This window comes from Lagenorhynchus albirostris, chromosome 8, assembly GCF_949774975.1.
Source record: "Lagenorhynchus albirostris chromosome 8, mLagAlb1.1, whole genome shotgun sequence".
In the NCBI taxonomy this organism is placed as follows: domain Eukaryota; kingdom Metazoa; phylum Chordata; class Mammalia; order Artiodactyla; family Delphinidae; genus Lagenorhynchus; species Lagenorhynchus albirostris.
This window is the reverse complement of record NC_083102.1, coordinates 6,395,453-6,415,411: the sequence shown is the minus strand read 5'-3', so window position 1 is coordinate 6,415,411 and position 19,959 is coordinate 6,395,453. Positions and strand designations below refer to the sequence as shown.

The window sequence follows — 19,959 nt, the reverse complement described above, 5'->3', positions numbered from 1 at the left end:
TTAAGAGGGTGTATGTCATGTTACGTGTTTTTTACCATAATAAAAAATTATGGAAAAGCATATATTAAGAGATTTGGGTTCTACCTTGTCCACCTGATTCTCCCACAGTTCTCTAAAATTAATCACTTTATTTCTTGTGTATACTTGCACTGTTTCTTTCTGCAAATATAAGCATATATTCTTAATTTATTCTCCTTTTTAAACGTAAAAAGTGGTGTACTATTTTTACAGCTCCACATCTTGTTCTTTTCATGTAACAATATGTCATGGAGATCTTCCCATATCAGTATCTAGAGTGCTTGCTTATTCATTTTATACAGCTGCATAGTAGTCTTTTGTGTAGTTATGCAGGGGGTTATTTTTTCACATGTCTCAGTCGATGGCCCTTTGGGGATTGTTCCAACCTTTGCTATTTGAAATAATATTGCATTCTTTGCTATATTTCCCTACACACGTGTTATGCAGTTTTGTATTTTCACTAATGAAGTACGAAGGCACCTGTTTGTCTCATACTTTCGAGTTTTGAAAACCAAATAGGAGAGAAATCACATCGAAGAATTGTTTGATATGCCCTTCTTTCCATGTGAGTGGCATTAAGCCTATTTTCATATGTTTAATATATTTGTTTTTCTGTTGATTCTCTTTATATTGTTTTGTCCATTTTTACAATGAGTTGTTGGTTTTTTATTTTTCAATTTCCTAGGAACTCTGCACGTTAGAGAGGCTAGACATTTGCCTATTAGATGAGTTACAAATACTATTTCCTAGCTTGTCATTCAAATTTTACTTTAAAAAATGTTCTTTTTAACGTTTTAAATTTATTTATTTCTTTTTAGCTGTGTTGGGTCTTCGTTGCTGCACGCGGGCTTTCTCTAGTTGCAGCGAGCGGGGGCTACTCTTCGTTGTGGTGTGCGGGCTTCTCATTGCGGTGGCTTCTCTTGTTGCAGAGCACGGGCTCCAGGTGTGCGGGCTTCAGTAGTTGCAGCACGTGGGCTCAGTAGTTGCCACATGCGGGCCCTAGAGCTCAGGCTCAGTAGTTGTGGTGCACGGGCTTAGTTGCTCCACGGCATGTGGGATCTTCACGGACCAGGGATTGAACCTGTGTCCCCTGCATTGGCAGGTGGATTCTTAACCACTGCGCCACCAGGGAAGTCCCCCAAATTTTACTTTTGTAATGTAGATATATATCACTATTATATAGGCAAATTAATCAATAAATTTATCTGTGTGTTCTGGGTTTTGAGTCACCATTAGAAAGACCTTCCACATGTACAGATTACATGTAGTGGAACACTTTTCTGTTTCCTTCTAGGACTTTAAAATTTTCCTTTTTGCTAACATTTAAATCATTTATTCATTTGTAATATATCCTGGTGCTTATCAAGCATTTATCTTGTCTTTCCTGCATAAACTACACTTCAGGTTACTAAATACATGAAGAAGGAAAGAATATCCTAATAGAACTATTCTAGCTACTTAATTAAAAAGAAATTTTAGAATAGGATATCACCTTTTTTTTTTTTTTTGGTATGTGGGCCTCTCACTGCTGTGGCCTCTCCTGTTGCGGAGCACAGGCTCCGGACGCACAGGCTCGGCGGCCATGGCTCACGGGCCCAGCCGCTCCACGGCACGTGGGATCTTCCCGGACCGGGGCACGAACCCGTGTCCCCTGCATCGGCAGGCAGACTTTCAACCACTGCACCACCAGGGAAGCCCAGGATATCACCATTTTTAATACCTATTAAAATAATGGATCTACACAATGATCACCAATGAGTGGTAACATAAAAAGAGGGAAAACCAGACATTGAGTACCCCCTATGGAAATATAAACTATCATCTCTAAGTAACATTGTAAAAAAAATTGAACTTTATTCTGATCTGTCTGATCAAACTAACCACAACTAACTTCCAGTTTGCAAAAATGGTGAGGCAGAGGAACACGTTAAATGACATCATAACGATGTAAGCAGCAAAATTCAGAATGTGGGGAAATCAATAGTACAAATGTCTAGTGTCTTCAATTAATACTTGGCATAAAGAGGAAATGAGGGAGGAGTCTTCTGGTTTGGGCTATGATGGAGTAACTCATATTATTATTTACCTTTTTCCATTAACAAGCAGAAAACTAGAGAAAGATATGCAGGCAGATCTCTTTGTATTGTGCTTTGCAGGTATTGTGGTTTTTACAAATTGAAGATTCGTGGCCACTCTGCGTGGAGCGGGTCTATCAGTGCCGCTTTTCCAATAGTGTTTGCTCATTCTGTGTCACATTTTGGTAATTCTCACAATATTTATAACTTTTTTCAATATTATTGTATTTGTTATGGTGTTGATGGGAGCAATCCATAAACAGTCTACAATAGGAATAGAAAAGAGTTTTATCTGAGCCAAATTGAGAACTATAGCCTGGGAGACACAGATCCAAAAGCATTTGAATTGTGTTCTGCTCCAAATTGTGTTCTGCTACTACAAAATGGGGGGCTTATCAAGGCAAGAATCGTAAAATTACATAATTGTTTGTCAAGAATTATAATTGGAGCTGGCAAGAAGTAAAGGTGCTTGTTAAGCAAGGTTTGGTTGGGGACCAAAATGGTTTCATAGTTACATGGGGGACCTTGAAGCCATAAAGATGCAGCTGGCAGTGGCTAGCAGATATATTTTGAGAACAGCTGGTGGTATCCTTGAGTTTGATACATTTCAGCAGATTCAAGTTCTCAGTGATGCAAGAGTGTGTCTGAAACCACATCCACGATGGCCACCCGGCTCCATTTTGAATACCTGAACCACAGTTATTCCATTTTTATTTTTATTTTTGTTTATTTATTTGTTGGCTGCACTGTGCAGCCTGTGGAATCTTAGTTGTCCGACCAGGGATTGAACCCATGCCCCCTGCAGTGGAAGTGCAGAGCCCTAACCACTGGACCACCAGGAAATTCCCTCCATTGTGGTTTTTAAATGCATTCTTTTCTTTAATGGTTAAAGCAGATGTACAATGTACATTTAATACGTCACAAAACAGGCTGTTCTAGCTAGCATAAAGTTCAAGTTAAATCACGTATAAGCCAGAATGACTTCCCCATGCCCCCTTCCATCACAGTGATCTGTGATCAGTTGTCTTTGAGGTTACTGTTATAATTGATTAGGGGTGCCAAGAACTGCACCCATATAGGACAGTGAACTTAATTGATAAATGTGTGTGTTCTGACTGAATTATAAGGGTCCCAGAAGAAGAGAAAAAGGAAGGGTCTGAGAAAATATTTGAAGAGATTATAGTAGAAAACTTCCCTAACATGGGAAAGGAAATAGTCACCCAAGTCCAGGAGGTACAGAGAGTCCCATACAGGGTAAACCCTAGGAGAAACACATCAAAACACATATTAATCAAACTAACAGAAATTAAATTCAAAGAAAAAATATTAAAAGCAGCAAGGGAAAAACAACAACAAAACACACAAAGGAATCCCCATAAGATTATCAGCTGATTTTTCAGCAAAAACTCTGCAGGCCAGAGGGAGTGGCAGGATATACTTAAAGTGATGAAAGAGAAAAACCTACAACCAAGATTACTCTACCCAGCAAGGATCTCATTCAGATTCAATGGAGAAATCAAAAGCTTTTCAGACAAGCGAAAGCTAAGAGAATTCAGCACCACCAAACCAGCTTTCCAATAAATGCTAAAGGAACTTCTCTAGGCAGGAAACACAAAAGAAGAAAAAGACCCACAAAAACAAACCCAAAACAATTAAGAAAATGGTAATAGGAACAAACATATTGATAATAACCTTGAATGTAAATGGATTAAATGTCCCAACCAGGGCTTCCCTGGTGGCGCAGTGGTTGAGAGTCCGCCTGCCGATGCAGGGGACACAGGTTCATGCCCCGATCCGGGAAGACCCCACATGCCGTGGAGCGGCTGGGCCCGTGAGCCATGGCCGCTGAGCCTGTGCGTCTGGAGCCTGTGCTCCACAACGGGAGAGGCCACAGCAGTGAGAGGCCCGCGTACCACAAAAAAAAAAAAAAAAAAAAAAAAAAAATGTCCCAACCAAAAGACACAGACTGGCTGAATGGATACAAAAACAAGACCCATGTATATGCTGTCTACAAGAGACCCACTTCAGACCTAAGGACACATACAGACTGAAAGTGAAGGGATGGAAAAAGATATTCCATGCGAATGGAAATCAAAAGAAAGCTGGAGTAGCAATATTTGTATCAGATAAAAAAGACTTTAAAATAAAGACTGTTACAAGAGATAAAGAAGGACACTACATAATGATCAAGGGATCAATCCAAGAAGAAGATATAACAATTATAAATGTTTATGCACCCAACAGAGGAACACCTCAATACGCAAGGCAAATGCTAACAACCATGAAAGGGGAAATCGACAGTAAGACAATAATAGCAGGGGACATTAACACCCCACTTACACCCACGGACAGATCATCCAAAATGAAAATAAATAAGGAAACACAAGCTTTAAATGACACAACAGACCGGATAGATTTAATTGATATTTATAGAACATTCCACCCCAAAGTGGCAGAATACACTTTCTCCTCAAGTGCACGTGGAACTTTCTCCAGCATAGATCACATCTCGGGTCACAAATCAAGGCTTGGAAAGTTTAAGAAAATTGAAATCGTATCAAGCATCTTTTCTGACCACAATATTATGAGACTGGAAACCAATTACAGGAAAAAAGCTGTAAAAGCCATACATACATGGAGGCTAAACAGTGCGCTATTAAATAAGCAAGAGATCACTGAAGAAATAAAGAAATACATAGAAACAAATGACAACGACAACACAATGACCCAAAACCTATGGGATGCCGTAAAAGCAGTTCTAAGCAGTTTGAGATTTCATCCATTCTGTAGCCCATGGATCAAGGAGTAATTTTGACTTTCAAGTATTATTATTTAGGAAATACATTTCGTAAAGCTATAGCTGCCATCGATAGTGATTCCTTTGATGGATCTGGGCAAAGTTAATTGAAAAACTTCTGGAAAGGACTCACCATTCTAGAAGCCCTTAAGACTATTCATGATTCATGGGAAGATGTCAAAACATCAATATTAACAAGAGTTTGGAAGAAGCTGATTCCAAACCTCATGGGCGACTTTGAGGGGCTCAACACTTTAGTGGAGAAGTAACTGCAGATGTGGTGGAAACAGCAAGAGAACTAGAATTAGAAGTGGAGACTGAAGATGTGATTGAATTGCTGAACCCCATGATAAAACTTTAACAGATAAGGAGTTGCTTCTTATGAATGAGCAAAGACAGAGGTTTCTTGAGATGGAATCTACTCCTGGTGAAGGTGCTGTGAACATTGTTGAAGTGACAACAAAGGATTTAGAATATTACATAAATTTAATTGATAAAGCAACAGCAGAGTTTGAGAGGACTGATTCCAATTCTTCTTTCTACCCATTCGTAGAAAGAAGTTCTACGGTGGGTAAAATGCTATCAGATGGCACTGTGTGCTACAGAGAAATCATTTGTGAAAGGAAGAGTCAATTGATGTGGCAAACTCCACTGCTGTCTTATCTTAAGGAATTGTCACAGCTGCCCCAAACGTCAGCAGCCGTCACCATGGAGGAAGACCCTCCACCAGCAAAAAGATTATGACTCACTGAAGGCTCAGATGATGGTTAGCAGTCAAGTAATTTTAGACTCAGGTATATACGTTGTTTTTTGGACAAAATGCTATTGCACCCTAAATAGACTACAGTGTAGCATAAACATAACTTTTATGTGCACGGGGAAACCAAGAACTTGGTGTGATACTTTTGATGGTCACTTCGTTGTGGTGGTCTGGAACCAAACCTGCGATGTTTCCGAGGTATGCCTGCGTAAAAGAACTGTTTCCAGACATTGGACAACAGCCTGTTCTGGACTGATCTATGGATGGGTCAGGTGGATAGAAAATATAAAGCAACTGAAGAAAATGGATGGTGTGTCTGGTGCAAGGAAGGGAAATTGAAAGTGAAACTACACGAAAAGCAAATAAAGTTCCTTATCAACATAGACAAAGATACTGACTCTGAAAAAATGGAAGCTGATGGCAGGTATCATCTGAAAATGCTCAGCATTCGCGAGTGCTACACAAGCTAATTAAAATGGCAAGCAAACTCAAAAAGCATATAACAAAAACAGCAAATATTCCGATGTGAGAAACGATCCAGTGTTTGACTCGCAGGAGCGCCTTGAAGGCGCGGTTTCTCTGGGCCTCTCTCAGGTCTTGCTTTTGCTTTGCAATATGCGACCGCACCTTGGCCAGGTAGCGCACGTGACCTTCTCCATGGGGCTCGCCCCCGCCCTGCTGGAGCCGCTGTGCATCAAAGAAGAGGTCGTTGCTGAGGTAGGCGCCCTGGAGCTCCCTCTCCAGCCCCTCGACCACGGCCATCAGCTCGGCCAGCTGCTTCCTCTGCTCGTCCCCGGAGGCCCGGTTGCTGAAGGCGCAGTACCTGTGCCCGCACTCCCGGACCAGGGCCCTCAGCCTGACGTTGTCTGTGTTTGCTACGTAGTCATGCAAGGATCCGTCCGCTAAGTCCTCCTTGTGGGTGAAGAGGATGACCGTGTGTCTCAGGGCTCTCGCCCCAAAGACCTCCTTCACCCTGGTCACGGCCACCACGTCCTGCTCTGTGAAGCGCCCCAGCTGGGTCACCAGCAGCAGCACGTGAGGCCCCGGGGCCGAGAGCAGGTAGCAGTCCCCGATGTTCTCGTACGCCTCTTGGTCCTGGGTCCTCGCCTCAAACATGGGGGGCGTGTCCACCACCAGGACGCTCCTCCCATCCCACGTGCCCGTTGCCCCCTGACACTTCCTGGTCACCGACTGGGCCGCCAGCCTGGACTCAAACACTGGCTGGCAGAGGACGCTGTTCCCGGTGGCGCTCTTCCCACTGCCTGTTTTGCCCACCAGGATGATCCGCAATGAGGACAAGGTTGCAAACAGCTTATGTTCTATGTCACCTATAAAAAAAAAAAAAAAAAAGAGTTTTTCGTGTTTTACTAAGTCAGTGATTTAAAAAAATTTTATTTTATCTTGGAGTTTAGTTTATTAACAATGTTGTGTTAGCTTCAGGTGTGCAGCAAAATGATTACTCTATACATATACGTGTATCTATTCTTTTTCAAACTCTTTTCTCATTTAGGTTATTTCGGAATATTGAGCAGAGTACCCTGTGCTATACAGTAGGTCCTTGTTGGTAAAGTTAGTGATTCTTAAGATTTTTAGGTCACGGACCTTTCATGGTATCTCATGAAAGCTATGGACCTCTCTCCCTGCCAAACAGTGATATTTAAATACATACAAATGTTTGCAGACAACTTGAGGCGACTCTTGAATGGCAGGAAGCCCACACTGGGAGCCCGAACTTGGACCCATAGTCAGGAGTAAGAACCGCTACACTGTGAAGGATGCTCCAGGGCCTTCCTCAGGACCAGGGAAAACACAGCTTTCAGAAAGCTGGTCCCTGAGCTTTTCCAGGGAAGGTGCTTAGCCCAGTTTCATGCTAAATAAACGTGAGATTAGAAAGAGGTGGAGGATGAGAAGTCATCAGTGAGAAACTATGATCACCTCTCTTTCACCCACCAATTAATTCCCAGGTACACAGGCTGCCAATCACATTCATCTGAACCTTCGGGGTAAAGGAAGTCTCAGACGTCAAGAGCTCCAGTGACCTACCACCGAGGACCAGCTGAATGGCCCTGGGTTTCCTCTTTTTGGGTGGGGAGTTGGATGTTTGAACGTGAGCCTACAGAAGGCTTGTCGTTAAAGTCAAGGACGGAGTCTTGTGCCGGGACACGCTGTCCCAGAACATACAGTTTCGATTGTAATACTTGGAATTAATGATGGAATGTTTTGGTTTAAAACTGTTTGCACCGTAACTGCTTTTATTGCTAACCGCCTGACTTGGCTGCTGTGAAATTGAGCTTTTCTTGCCAGCATAATGTGAACAGGAAGACGCTGGGTTCCGGATGGCCGACCCAATAGTTCAAAATTAGAACGAACATCCTGTTACCCTGGGATATAAAAACCACACCCGTACAAGACTCGGGGTCTCACCCTGCTTTTGGTGAGGCCCCGATCGGTTTGCGCTTTTGTGCGTAATAAACGCCTATCACTAATCTACTTTGGATTTGCACTGGATATTGGTGTTCTGTCTTGGTTCTGATTCCTCTCCGAGGGAAGTTCGCAGGTGTGTGTGAGACCGCAACAGTCTGACAGATGACCCTGGATCGGTGGCTGAGGAAGAGATGATAAGACCATCATGTGTAAGAAACACATGCGTTGGAAAGATCGTCAATTTGGCTGATAGAATGACAGGAAATTAGAACAAAAGTGGTGTTGTCGAGGGTGACCCTGCATCAAGAGCTAAAATCTTCAAGGGATGAAGAGAGTGAGAATCCGAGGATTTCTGGAGTTCTTAGGAGCTCAAATGAATTAAGTTCATTTTAGTCACCTAAAATCTGTTACTGTTATTCCTTTTACCCTGTGTTGGTTCTTCCCTTTCTTAAGTATCCTGGATTTTTTTTTTAGCAAACACGATTTACTAAATCTTTATGGGGAACTTTTCCTCTTTTCAGTTGAGTGCAGGCAGGGAAGGATATCATTTTCACAATTCGTTTCCAAGTCCCCTGACCTCTGACTTGAAGTTTCATTTCCTCATTTCCCATACATCACGGCACAGGGGAGAGCTTCACACTCGGGTGTGTGTGCTGTGATGATGGTGGGGAAGATAAGAACATGATAGCTGCCTTTTCTTCTGCAGTGGAAAATAACTGGGTTTCTTTTCTGTCACTGTGTTTGAGGTGAGGGAGAGGAGGAGAGAAAACAGTGACTCTTCCCTGATGCCTAGAGCTCTTGAGAATTTGGAGGCTTTCTTACCTTCAGCCATAGTCCCGTATCTGCTCCTCTGAAGCCCTTCCATTCTCTTCTGGAATAAAAAAAGGAAAGGAATAAAAAGCAGGTGTCCATATGGGACTTGGTAAGGCCTGAGAACACCTCCAATTCAGACAGCCAAGAATAATTATCCTTAGATGAGCCGTTTCCATCGCTAATTTTCTAACTTATATTTTACTTTCAAATATCCATATATAACTTTAAGCAAGCCAGGTGATTCTAGGTTATATTAACACAATGAACTCCTGCTTTTTCCTCATCCTATAGGAAAGCATGAAATGTTTGAAAACAAGTCAGTTGATTATCTCCCCTCTACCTGAAAAGGCATGAAATAAAGAAAGTCTTCTTCTGTGGAATGAGAAGCAGGATTTTGTTTATTGTTTTATTATTACTATTATTATTGGAATCAAAGTAAGCAAACTTGCTAGACTAGAGAATAAAAATTGCCTTGCTGTAAATGACATTGGCTTGTTTGAAGTACTGGCCATTTCCAGCCCCAGAAACTCTTTGTACCAGATGGATATCCCAGTGGCAAGGAGGAAAGTACAATGTACCTTCCAATGGCAGTGTGGAATTGGGGATCCAGGGCTCCTTTGAGCACAGACATGAGAGGATGCAGTAGAAGATGGAGGAGCACGGCCACCACCCTCCCTCCCCTCTGAGCAGCTGGTGGAGAGAAGCTGCTGCCATGACTGAGGGACAGAGTCAACATTCAGGACAAATTCAAGATAAATTCATTTCCTGCTCAGTTTTAAGCCACATGTCTTTCCTTGTGGGTCTCCCAATAACCACTTAAAAAATTTTCCAGTAGATATACCCAGAAATTGGCAAAACTATGGGGATAAATGTTTCATTCAGATGAGACATAATATTGTGTCATTCTTCTTGGTGCTAGAAAAGGTGAGCATGCATTAGAAAAGGCAAGCATGCAATGTGCCACTATAATTAAGATGATCTCCGAGACTGTATTTTATTTATTCAGTTTTAAAGATTATGCAGTTCTGAAGCAAACATTTTAAGGGGAGAAATACACAGAGTAATGAAACAAATGCCCACTATTTGCAGTGAACAGATCTAAGTATTTTGGCATTTTCACTGCTGCTGTTTGGTTTGACTGAAAAAGTTAAAACATTACACATATAGTTCCATTTATTTATTTTTTGACTCCCCCCAACCCGTCTCATTCTCCCTCTTCCCTTCAGAGGCAACCAATATTCTGAGATACACATGTATGTATAGGTAATATATAGTACTTTTTGGCATTTTAATCTTTTATGTCAGTGACATTATTTATGTAGCATTTTATCCAACTCAATTTTATTAACAAACACTTGGTGTGCCAAGATACGTGCTTGCTACTACAAACCACGCTGCAGAAGAATCCCCCTACACGTCTCCTGTGCACATGGACGATTGCTCTGGGATATGTAGTTTCCACCTGACAAGATACTGCCAAATACGACTCCAAGAAGCTTGTGCTAAGTCATACTGGCAGCAGCCATGGGTGAGAATCCCCCCAATCTTCACCTACGCTTGGTGATATTAGATTTTTAATTTTTTGGTCACCCTGATGGGCATATCTTAGGATGTCTTAATTGGTTTAAAGGTGCATTTTATTCATTAACATTGAATTCAAAACGGTTTTCATAGTTCATTTGCTATTCAGGTCGATTCTGTTATTTCTGCCTCTTTCACATGTTTCTATTCACTCTGGAGGGAAGACTAGAAATGGCCCTCATTAGGGAAACCAGCCCTTGTCACATGCTCAGAATTTATTAAGGCAACTTCCTTCCTTCCTTTCCTTTTCCTTCTGCACCACTTTCCTTTCCTTAAGCCCAGAGAAGAGCATTTTCCTCACCACATTCTCCCACACGCTGTCCTGGCCTCTGGTCAATAACACTCCAGCTTTTGCTAAAACTGCTCAAATCCTCTGACATCTTTTCTACTTCAGACGGCAGTTGCTATACATTGGAATCAATATATCGATGTGGTAAAGAGGATGACGACAGTGGTGACAATGTTGATGATGAACTTTACCATGGTAATAATCCTCTGTGCAGCCGTTTGTAATTTTCAAGTTTCTTTCATGTCCGTTCTTTGAATCGTTCTCCTAAATTCCCTATGATGTGATCAAGATAGGTATTAAAATTTCTATTAAAATATTAGGAAACTGAGCCTCAACTGACCTGCCCACGATCACACAACTTCCATGGAGCTAAGACCAAAACATGGCTCATTTTGCCTGTGTATTCTCCTAGATTTATCAGGGTGGAGAAGAGATTATACAGTCAATGAACCTCTTGGAACACCACATACCATGCTGCCATCCATGGTCAGGACATAAACTGAGGCAGGCAGGCTGGAAGCTTACCCTAAAACTAACAAAGGGAACTGTATTGCAAAATCTTGAGTGCAAAAAAAAGATTATTCAAAGGTAAAATCGCAGGGCCATAAGTTGCTCGGAATGGAAGTATTTCAGTTTAAAGCAATCTAGTGTTTTCCCATGACTTGATGATCAGTGTGACCCAAATGGAGCTCTGTGGCCTCACAAAAGCCAGTCAAAGTTCAGGTTACATTAGCAGAGGCGCGCACGGTCCTCCTGAACCGTCTTCTGAGTGGCTCAGGCTGCCGGGGGAGACACGTCCCACCGAGGAGTAGATTATTTTGGACAGATATTAACAAATAATAAAGTGTGCAGAGGCTAGTCAGAAAGGATATTGATGGAGATGCTAAAATGAGTCATAGAATATTAAAAGGACAGAATCAGCCTAGGAAAAGATCGGGAAACATCCTAAACTCGAAGGAACGTGACACGTGTCAATCACATAGTAGACAGAAGAGGGAGAATCGGGAGTGGAGGCAGATTTCTTCTCCACAAGGAAAACCCTTTTAATCTTCCCCCAGGTGGGATCAGGAATCGTGAGAGAGTCGCGGGCAGCATGCGGGCAGAGATTATAAGAGTATCTGACAGGAGCAGCAGGAGGATGTAGCTTAGGTAGGAGGTTGAAGCCAATGAGCATATAATGTACCTCCTGATTTGTACACTACACGAACCTGATTTTATCTTGACGGCACCTTACTTTATCAAACCATTGGAAAGCAGGCTCTCTCATGCTGTTTTAGGAAAGATAAAAATATTTTCTGTCTGCCTGATTCATATTCTCCTTCGCCCATCTGCCCCCTCCCGCTGTTTTCCTGGTATCACTTGTGTCAGAGTTTAGCGTTGTCATTTCATAACGCGGCTCTCACAGGAGCTTTAGCAAAGGGTTGGTTCCTGTACACACTGGAATCTGTCTGCCATACGATCGAGTTCGACATCGTGTCGTAGGAAAAGTGTGGGTATTTGGGGGAGAATGGGCTGGTTTTCAGATCAATGGAACAATGTTCACTGAGAGGTTCCGTTTGGAGCACGTGGCTCAATGAGGGCGGGAACATAATGACCCCGAACTTGTCCTGTGGAGCCCTAGGAATAGACTCTCGGTACCCAGGCCTCAGGGGGCGTGGTGCTTGTCAGGGATGGGGCGGGGCTGGTGCGGGGAAGTGAAGAGCTAAAACTGAGACGTCCGCCCCACCTAGTTCGGGCACCTGGTGAGTTTCAGTTTACTCATCTGTCAAATGGGTTGAGAATCTTAGTGAAGCTTTATGAAACCCCGTGAAGCTTATGAAAGTCAGAAGAGCTAAGAAGTAGGCAACTAGACGGAAAAGACCTCCACGCTGTGGAAAGCTGTGGGCCGTGAACGCGGGGTGAGCGGTTCCCGAAGCCGCTTCCCTCCCGCTAGGAATCCGCGGTTGCCCATAACGCTCACCATCGGCGCCCCGTTTCACTGATGGGAGAGCCCAGAAGTATGGTAACCGGTGTCAGATCCCACGAGAAATCAGTAGCCCTGACTCAACCGCGGCCTCCAGGACGCGCCCCGCCTCCCCGGGCCTCCACCCAGGACGCTGGGACCCCCGCCGGGTTCCCCTTACCAGGCGCGGCGCTGCGGGCTGGGTGCCGGCGGGTCGGCGCGAGCGCGCGGCCGAAGGTTCCAGGGCACGGCTGCAGGGCAAGAAGGAAAATGGGGCTGACGGAGTGCGCCCCCTGTCCCCGCAGTTGGGGACACCCCCTCCGGATGGGGCGAAACTGCTGCTGCGGAAACCGGAAAGCAGCGAGTTCGGAGCGTGCTTCCCCCCTAATGGGATGCTTCCTGTCGGAGCCCGCGAGTCCCTCGCCCACTCCCATTTCCTCTTTAAGACGTGTGCAAAGAAGTGATGTTTGGAGCGTGAAAGAGAAGAACACGGGCCCCAATCCCCCCAGTTCCCCCGTTGCTAAAGACCCCTGTTGCCTCCGCGGGCGTGTCGTGCTCTCCGGCCACCATTCCCGGAAGATCAACGTTTCATCTCTCCTGTTGAGTCCAAGTACCTCTCACTCTAACACAGACCACGCTGACCTGAGTCTCCCTGTGAAAGCACCTACAAAGAGATCTACTGAGAAAATTAGTTATTTTCTTTGGTACGGGAAAGAATCACTGGCTTTTCAGGAAGGAGGACTTGTCTACCTTCGTGAAAAGCTGGAGCCCAGATGTGGAACAGGTTAGAATGGAGCCTTCCTCCTTTCCAGAAACTCCCCAGGGCTGGGAGGCAGAAAGTGACTACCCTTGTCTTTTGTTTCTTGGGGTTGGGTGTCTCTTCTTGGGGGTGTGTGTGTGATGTTTGAGGAGTGGTAAGCAGTTCTCTGCAGCGTACCCATGAGCTATTTCGCCAGCATGTGGAAGAATAGATCTTAGGTGTTTTCAGATGTAGTAAATCAAGGGATATACACGATTTAACACTATTTCCAAAGTAAAAAGGAGTGCCTGAAATTAATGGTGTAAAGAGTGAAAGGAAATATAAAATAATTAAGAAATGGGCCGAGAAGGAGATTGAATGTAAGGTATAAAAATAATGAAGACCCCAAATAATAATTAAAACAGAACACTACATCATTTTGGAAGACAACTACTTAAAAAAAAAAAAGAGGTAAAAGACAAATTTAGAAAAAATCTCAAAATATTTTATTGCTGGAATAAGCAAGCCCAAATGCAGTTGTATAAGAAAAGGCAAACATTGCCACTATCAGATGAAGGCTCCCGGGGCAGGAAAAAAAAAAAAAAAAGCCCTAACACCACACACAGAAATATACTCAAAATGGATCACAGGCCTAAGTGTAAGGCTGGACACTGTAAAACTCTCAGAGGAAAACACAGGCACAACACTCTTTGACATAAATTGCAGCAAGATATTTTTTGACCCACGTCCTAGAGTAATGGAAACAAAAATAAACAAATGGGGCCTAATGAAACTTCAAAGCTTTTGCCCAGCAAAGGAACCCATAAACAAAACAAAAAGACAACTCTCAGAATAGGAGAAAATATTTGCAAACGAGGCCACCGACAAGGGATTAATCTCCAAAATATACAAACAGCTCCTGCAGCTCAGTACCAAAAAAACAAACAGCCCAATCAAAAAATGGGTGGAAGACCTAAATGGGCATTTCTCTGAAGAAGACATACAGATGGCCAACAAACACATGAAAAGATGCTCAACATCACTAATTATTAGCGAAATGCAAATCAAAACTACAATGAGGTATCACCTCACACCGGTCAGAGTGGCCATCATCAAAAAATCTACAAACAGGGCTTCCCTGGTGGCGCAGTTGTTGAGAGTCTGCCTGCCGATGCAGGGGACACGGGTTCGTGCCCCAGTCCGGGAAGATCCCACATTCCACGGAGTGGCTGGGCCCGTGAGCCATGGCCACCGAACCTGCACGTCCGGAGGCTGTGCTCTGCAACGGGAGAGGCCACAACAGTGAGAGGCCCGCGTACCAAAAAAAAAAAAAACTACAAACAATAAATGCTGGAGAGGGTGTGGAGAAAAGGGAACCCTTTTGCACTGTTGGTGGGAATGTAAATTGATACAGCCACTTTGGAGAACAGTATGGAGGTCCCTTAAAAAACTAAAAATAGAACTACCATATGACCCAGCAATCCCATTACTAGGCATATACCCAGAGAAAACCATAATTCAAAAAGATACATGCACCCCAATATTCATTGCAGCACTATTTACAATAGCCAGGGCATGGAAGCAACCTAAACGTCCATCAACAGATGAATGGATAAAGAAGATGTGGTACAGATCTACAATGGAATATTACTCAGCCATAAAAAGGAACAAAATAATGCCATTTGCAGAGATGTGGATAAACCTAGAGACTGTCATACAGAGTGAAGTAAGTCAGAAAGAGAAAAAAGCAAATATCGTATAATATTGCTTATATGTGGAATCTAGACAAATGGTACAGATGAACTTATTTGCAAAGCAGAAATAGAGACACAGGTGTAGAGACCAAACATATGGATACCAAGGGGGGATGGGGGTGGGTGGGATGAAATGGGAGATTGGAATTGACATATATACACTAGTATGTATAAAATAGATAACTAGTAAGAACCTACTGCATAACACAGGGAACTCTACTCAATGTTCTGTGGTGACCTAAATGGGAAGGAAATCTACAAAAAGAGGGGATATATGTATACGCATAACTGATTCACTTTGCTGTAGACCAGAAACTAACACAACATTGTAAAGCAACTACACTCCAATAAAAATTTTTTAAAATAAATTTTAAAAAAGCTTAAAAAAAAATGAGTCTTGAATCATAGCCTAGCTCTGGCTTCCCCAAGGACTTACAGGAATTCCTCTTCTAGGGAATTCAATCCATTGGGTATTCTCTGGAAAGAGTAGTGGCATCTGCCCAGCCAGGCAGTTGAATATTGAATATTGTACCAGAATATTGGATATTGTACAATACTGAATATTGTACATGACTATGTAAGAGGGTATGCATTGTTTGAAATCTTCTGTTTGAAAAACTCATCATGGCCAAAAACAACTCTCGTAAGTAAGCCAAATATGAACCTCTTTAGATAAAATGAGAGCAGATCCAGGCAACAGGGCATGGAAATATGAAAGAAACTTCATCAGCACACGATCAAGGAATTTTTAAGCTTGAAGAGATAAAAGAAAAGGTGAGAGGAGATGTATGTGGTTGATATGAATATATATACATATATATTCACTTAGACAGTTTTTGAGAAATTTTGGTATTTTGACTCTGTATCTGGTTAAGGAAACTCTTCCTATAGGACAGTAAGGAAAAATAAGTTCCAGTTCTGATTTGCCATGTTTTACCCTTAGAAAATCACTTGACTCTCAGTACATTCCTTTCCTCTTCAAATAAAAGGCTGTAAATTATCTGTCATCCACACTGGGCAGAGCTGGACCGTTTTTGACAACTTCAGTGGCCTCTGCCTTACTTCCCCAGATACCCTCTTACCGAAGATAGGCAGGAGGGCCAGTGGGCCTGGCCACGAGGGCTGTCTGGTGTCCCACACCCTGGGTCTGAATCACAGCCCCACCCCCGGCCAGCAGTGTAACCCTGGGAAGATGCTTAATCTAAGTGCTAAACCTCTCCTGCACAAATGGGATCATTAATGTAGCGCCGTCCTCATAGGGCTGTTGGGAGGATAAGATGAGACCATCTCTTCTCCCCTCCCTCTTTCCCTCCTCATCCTCTCCTCTCTCTTAGACCTGCTGCCTAATAAGATACCTGGTTAACCCTCCATCCTTGTTCCCTAACACCTTCTACCTGGTGAATCATGTTCCCTCTAGTATATAGTTGGATTCCGTCTACAGCCCCTTCTGTGGAGATCAGAGGAGGTTTATTCATTTTACTTTGGGAACGGAGGTGCAGGTTCGTCAAAGAACTCAGTATCTCACAGCAGGTCAGGGGCAGAGATCTAGGTCAAATGCCAGCCCCAGGGCTCTTGCTGTTTCATCCCAGCATCGAGAAAGCTCTGGGGCTTCCCTCCATTCAGTGTTGAGATAGCCCATCCCCCTTACTACCCGGAGCTCACACCTGGGGGCAAACACGCGTTGTGAGGCATGTTCTTACCATAGTCATTTTCTTCATCTCTTGCTGTTTTCTGTCCTCTCATGATTAACTGAAAGAGTCCCAAACACCATTTGTTCAATCATTCATTCATCAAATAAGTATAACTACCTCCAATGTGCCAGGCAAAATCCAAAGAGCTGGTGACACCACAGTGAAAATGTCATAGTTCCTGCCCTCTCCGAGCATCAGAATTTAGGGAAGACATTGGAAGAGCCTGGTCTGGGGCTGGGATGATACTGTGAGAACACTTGGCGAGCTTGTTTTGTCTTTCAGGACCTTGAAATGCACGGAGCAGAGTGCATTTGACAATACTCTATGTCAATGAGTAAGCTTTAGATATTAATTTTCCCAGGTAATTTTATGTTAGTGACATAAGTGGTAGAAAATAAGGTTTCCCAGGAGATTCAGCAGCCAGGGGTGGGGTGGGGGGCTTTGGAAAACCCTGAGAACAAGAAAGTTTGCTCACTGACTTAGGACCTACCTTAGGGTTGTTGGCCTGGGAAACAAACAAGAAGAAAATTGGAATTTTGTTTTTGGAAATCAGAAAACAGACGTATTTCCCAAACTGGTCTGGAGAGCTCCTGCTCTCAGAAAACCACATGATTTGGCTCGTCCTAATATGTCTAAATAGGGTGAGATTGGGATGCTCCCTTCCAGGTTTTTATGTTCTTGCCTCAAACCTGAGGCTTTTTGAAGTAGAATACCCACTCCAACATTATTTAATACAATTAAACGTTCTGTGGTCAAGTTTGCCTGATCACACGAGTGCCTGAACACGACAGCACAGTCTCTCCTCAGTCTACTCCAGCCTCATTCCCACCTAATCCCCTCCCCAGTCAGCCCCTCCACAAACAGCAGATTTCAGGGCCTTTTCCAACCCACCTTGTGGACCATTCATCCCACCGCACATTTCTGCCTGAGTCCTGTCTGTGCTTCAACGTCCGTTTCAAATTCTACCTCTTCATGTCGCCCACCTGGTTCCTACAGGTAACTGTGTTCTGCCCCTATTGGCACCAACAACGACGCAAAAACAAAGGGAGAGGTTGGCTGAGTAACCTGTCTTTGGCCAAAGGACTCACATGGCAGGTTTGCCTAGAGCTCAAGCCAAAGCTCTCAGTGTGTCTGCAGTAACTCTCCTGCCGCCGCCCCCACCCCCCGTTACCCACCCCACCCCTGTCACCCCGCCCCCCGTTACACCCCATCCAAAGCTTTCTGTAAAGTTTACCCCAGGTAAACTTTACTGTAAAGTTTACTAATCACATAATATGATTAGTTTATTTTGTGTCTAGAAATCAACAAACTCCCATAATTGACACCAGAGCAGAAATGAAGAAAGAGTCCACAAGGTTCAGAGCCAAGAAGAAAAATTTAGCTAAAGCAAGATGTCCTTGTCAAAGCTGGAAATGAGGAAGTGGGTTATGGGGAATCCACAGAACTCTCGAATAGGCGACTGGACTTTCCATATCGTTTGAAATGGGGGTTAAAATCATTTAAAATAATTTTCAAGAAGGAGGTGAGCTCCCACTGCAATCTGGGACGACAAATGGTTCTTAGTTATTGAGCTACGTAAAACATGTAGAATCCTGGGCTTCCCTGGTGGCGCAGTGGTTGAGAGTCCACCTGCCGATGCAGGGGACACGGGTTCGTGCCCCGGTCCGGGAAGATCCCACATGTCGCGGAGCGGCTGGGCCCGTGAGCCATGGCCGCTGAGCCTGCGTGTCCGGAGCCTGTGCTCCGCAATGGGAAAGGCCGCAACAGTGAGAGGCCTGTGTACCGCAAAAACAAAAAACAAACAAACAAAAAAACGTGTAGAATCCTGTATTCGGAATCATCTGAAAACTCAAAGTTCATGTAGTTTAGTGCCTCTCAGATTTGCTGTTTTTCAGAATTACTTGAGTGTTCTTTAAAAATGTCCATTCTGGGGGGACCATGCTCAGAAATTCCGATTTATGAACCTGATGTATCTGATGTAATCAGTCCACAAATCAGAGTTTGGAAATGAGCTATTTATTCAGACCCCTTCACTGTACAGATGATGAAATTGAGGTGTCCCTGCAGCTGGCGTGGGAGAGACCTGAATTAGGGAGCAGACGTGTAAGGGGTCATGCACGGAGAGGGGTTGAAGACCTAGTTCTGGGCCTCTTAAATTTCTGGAGGGTCCCCTCCTGTGGGACAGAGGGGAGAGGGAGAATCTGGGGGGTGAATTCTGATGGTATCCTGACTCACCACATTGTAACTTGCTCTGAAGTTAGACTGCTTTCGGGGCCACAGAAATATCTTCTGCCTGTGCTGAAAATGCCATCTGGGCAATGTTGAAGGCCTTTTAAAATGTAGTTTATTCCTAGGCATGGTTCCAGCACACGCTTCTCTCACTGTACGGAGGGAGTGCGGAAGCAGACAGGAATGTGTGCCCTCCAGGCTGGAGAATATGCTCATAAACCTTCTTTCGAACTTCCTCTACTGGAAACTTGTGACATCTTTACAAATCCGGACGCCCCATCTTAACGACTCCGGCTTTCACTTACCCACATGGTGCCTGGTGGAACCCAGGTGCTCACACAGTAAATGCTCTCACAGCCATGTTCCTTCTGGTTGGTTGCAGCTCCTGTCCCTTGCCGGGGCTCGCTTTTCCTGGTGACAGACTCTGACAGGTGATCTGAGAAAGCCCTGATCTCTGCTTTCCCCTTGGTTGTGAGTGTTGCAGGCTGTTTTCTCCCAGTGTGCACAGAGGAAGTCTCAGACCTTTGAGACTCAGAGCTCTGGAAAGCGCAGAGGGAGGGTTAGGTGGTGGTGATGACTTAAAGAGACAGGAACATTCACTGTGGGCTTAAAGCATTTCCCTTACAAAACCTCCCTCCTGGTGTGACTAATGTGGTGTGTATCTCCAGCAGGGCCCCTCGATACCAAATATCTTGTCATACCTGAGGAAGGGAAGGGTGTTGTAGGACCCCGAGGCCTGACTCTCCTTCTAGAACTGTTTAGTGATCTAATCTTCAGTGACTTTTTACCCTGTAGGCATTTTCCCCCCATACCAAATAAGTCCAGAGAGCCTCCTGGCCCAGAACAA

At 43.9% G+C, this 19,959-nt stretch overlaps 1 protein-coding gene across 3 annotated transcripts; it reads right to left on the bottom strand.

The window, feature by feature from the left end:
• Positions 1 to 4,487: 4,487 nt before the first annotated feature.
• LOC132524467 (GTPase IMAP family member 5-like) lies at positions 4,488 to 19,603 on the bottom strand. Of its 3 annotated transcripts, XM_060156395.1 has the most exons (4): positions 12,881 to 12,992; positions 10,949 to 11,030; positions 8,897 to 8,945; positions 4,488 to 6,978 (listed from the first exon to the last, which is right to left on the bottom strand). In XM_060156395.1, the coding sequence occupies exons 2-4, from the start codon at positions 10,949 to 10,951 to the stop codon at positions 6,092 to 6,094; spliced, it is 939 nt and encodes a 312-aa protein (XP_060012378.1). In that variant the 5' UTR covers positions 10,952 to 11,030; positions 12,881 to 12,992; the 3' UTR covers positions 4,488 to 6,091. The 3 variants fall into 3 exon arrangements, with proteins under 3 accessions (XP_060012378.1, XP_060012377.1, XP_060012379.1); XM_060156394.1 differs by lacking the exons at positions 10,949 to 11,030; positions 12,881 to 12,992 and adding an exon at positions 19,418 to 19,603; XM_060156396.1 differs by lacking the exon at positions 10,949 to 11,030 and having other exon boundaries at positions 12,881 to 13,022.
• Positions 19,604 to 19,959: the final 356 nt, after the last annotated feature.

What these genes read in the sequence shown, in the direction of transcription:
- LOC132524467 (XM_060156394.1), bottom strand. An exon ending in ATACGGGACTATGGCTGAAG is followed by an intron (nt 6,979 to 8,896) that starts GTAAGAAAGCCT and finishes TTTTTTTTATAG; the next exon opens with GTGACATAGAACATAAGCTG.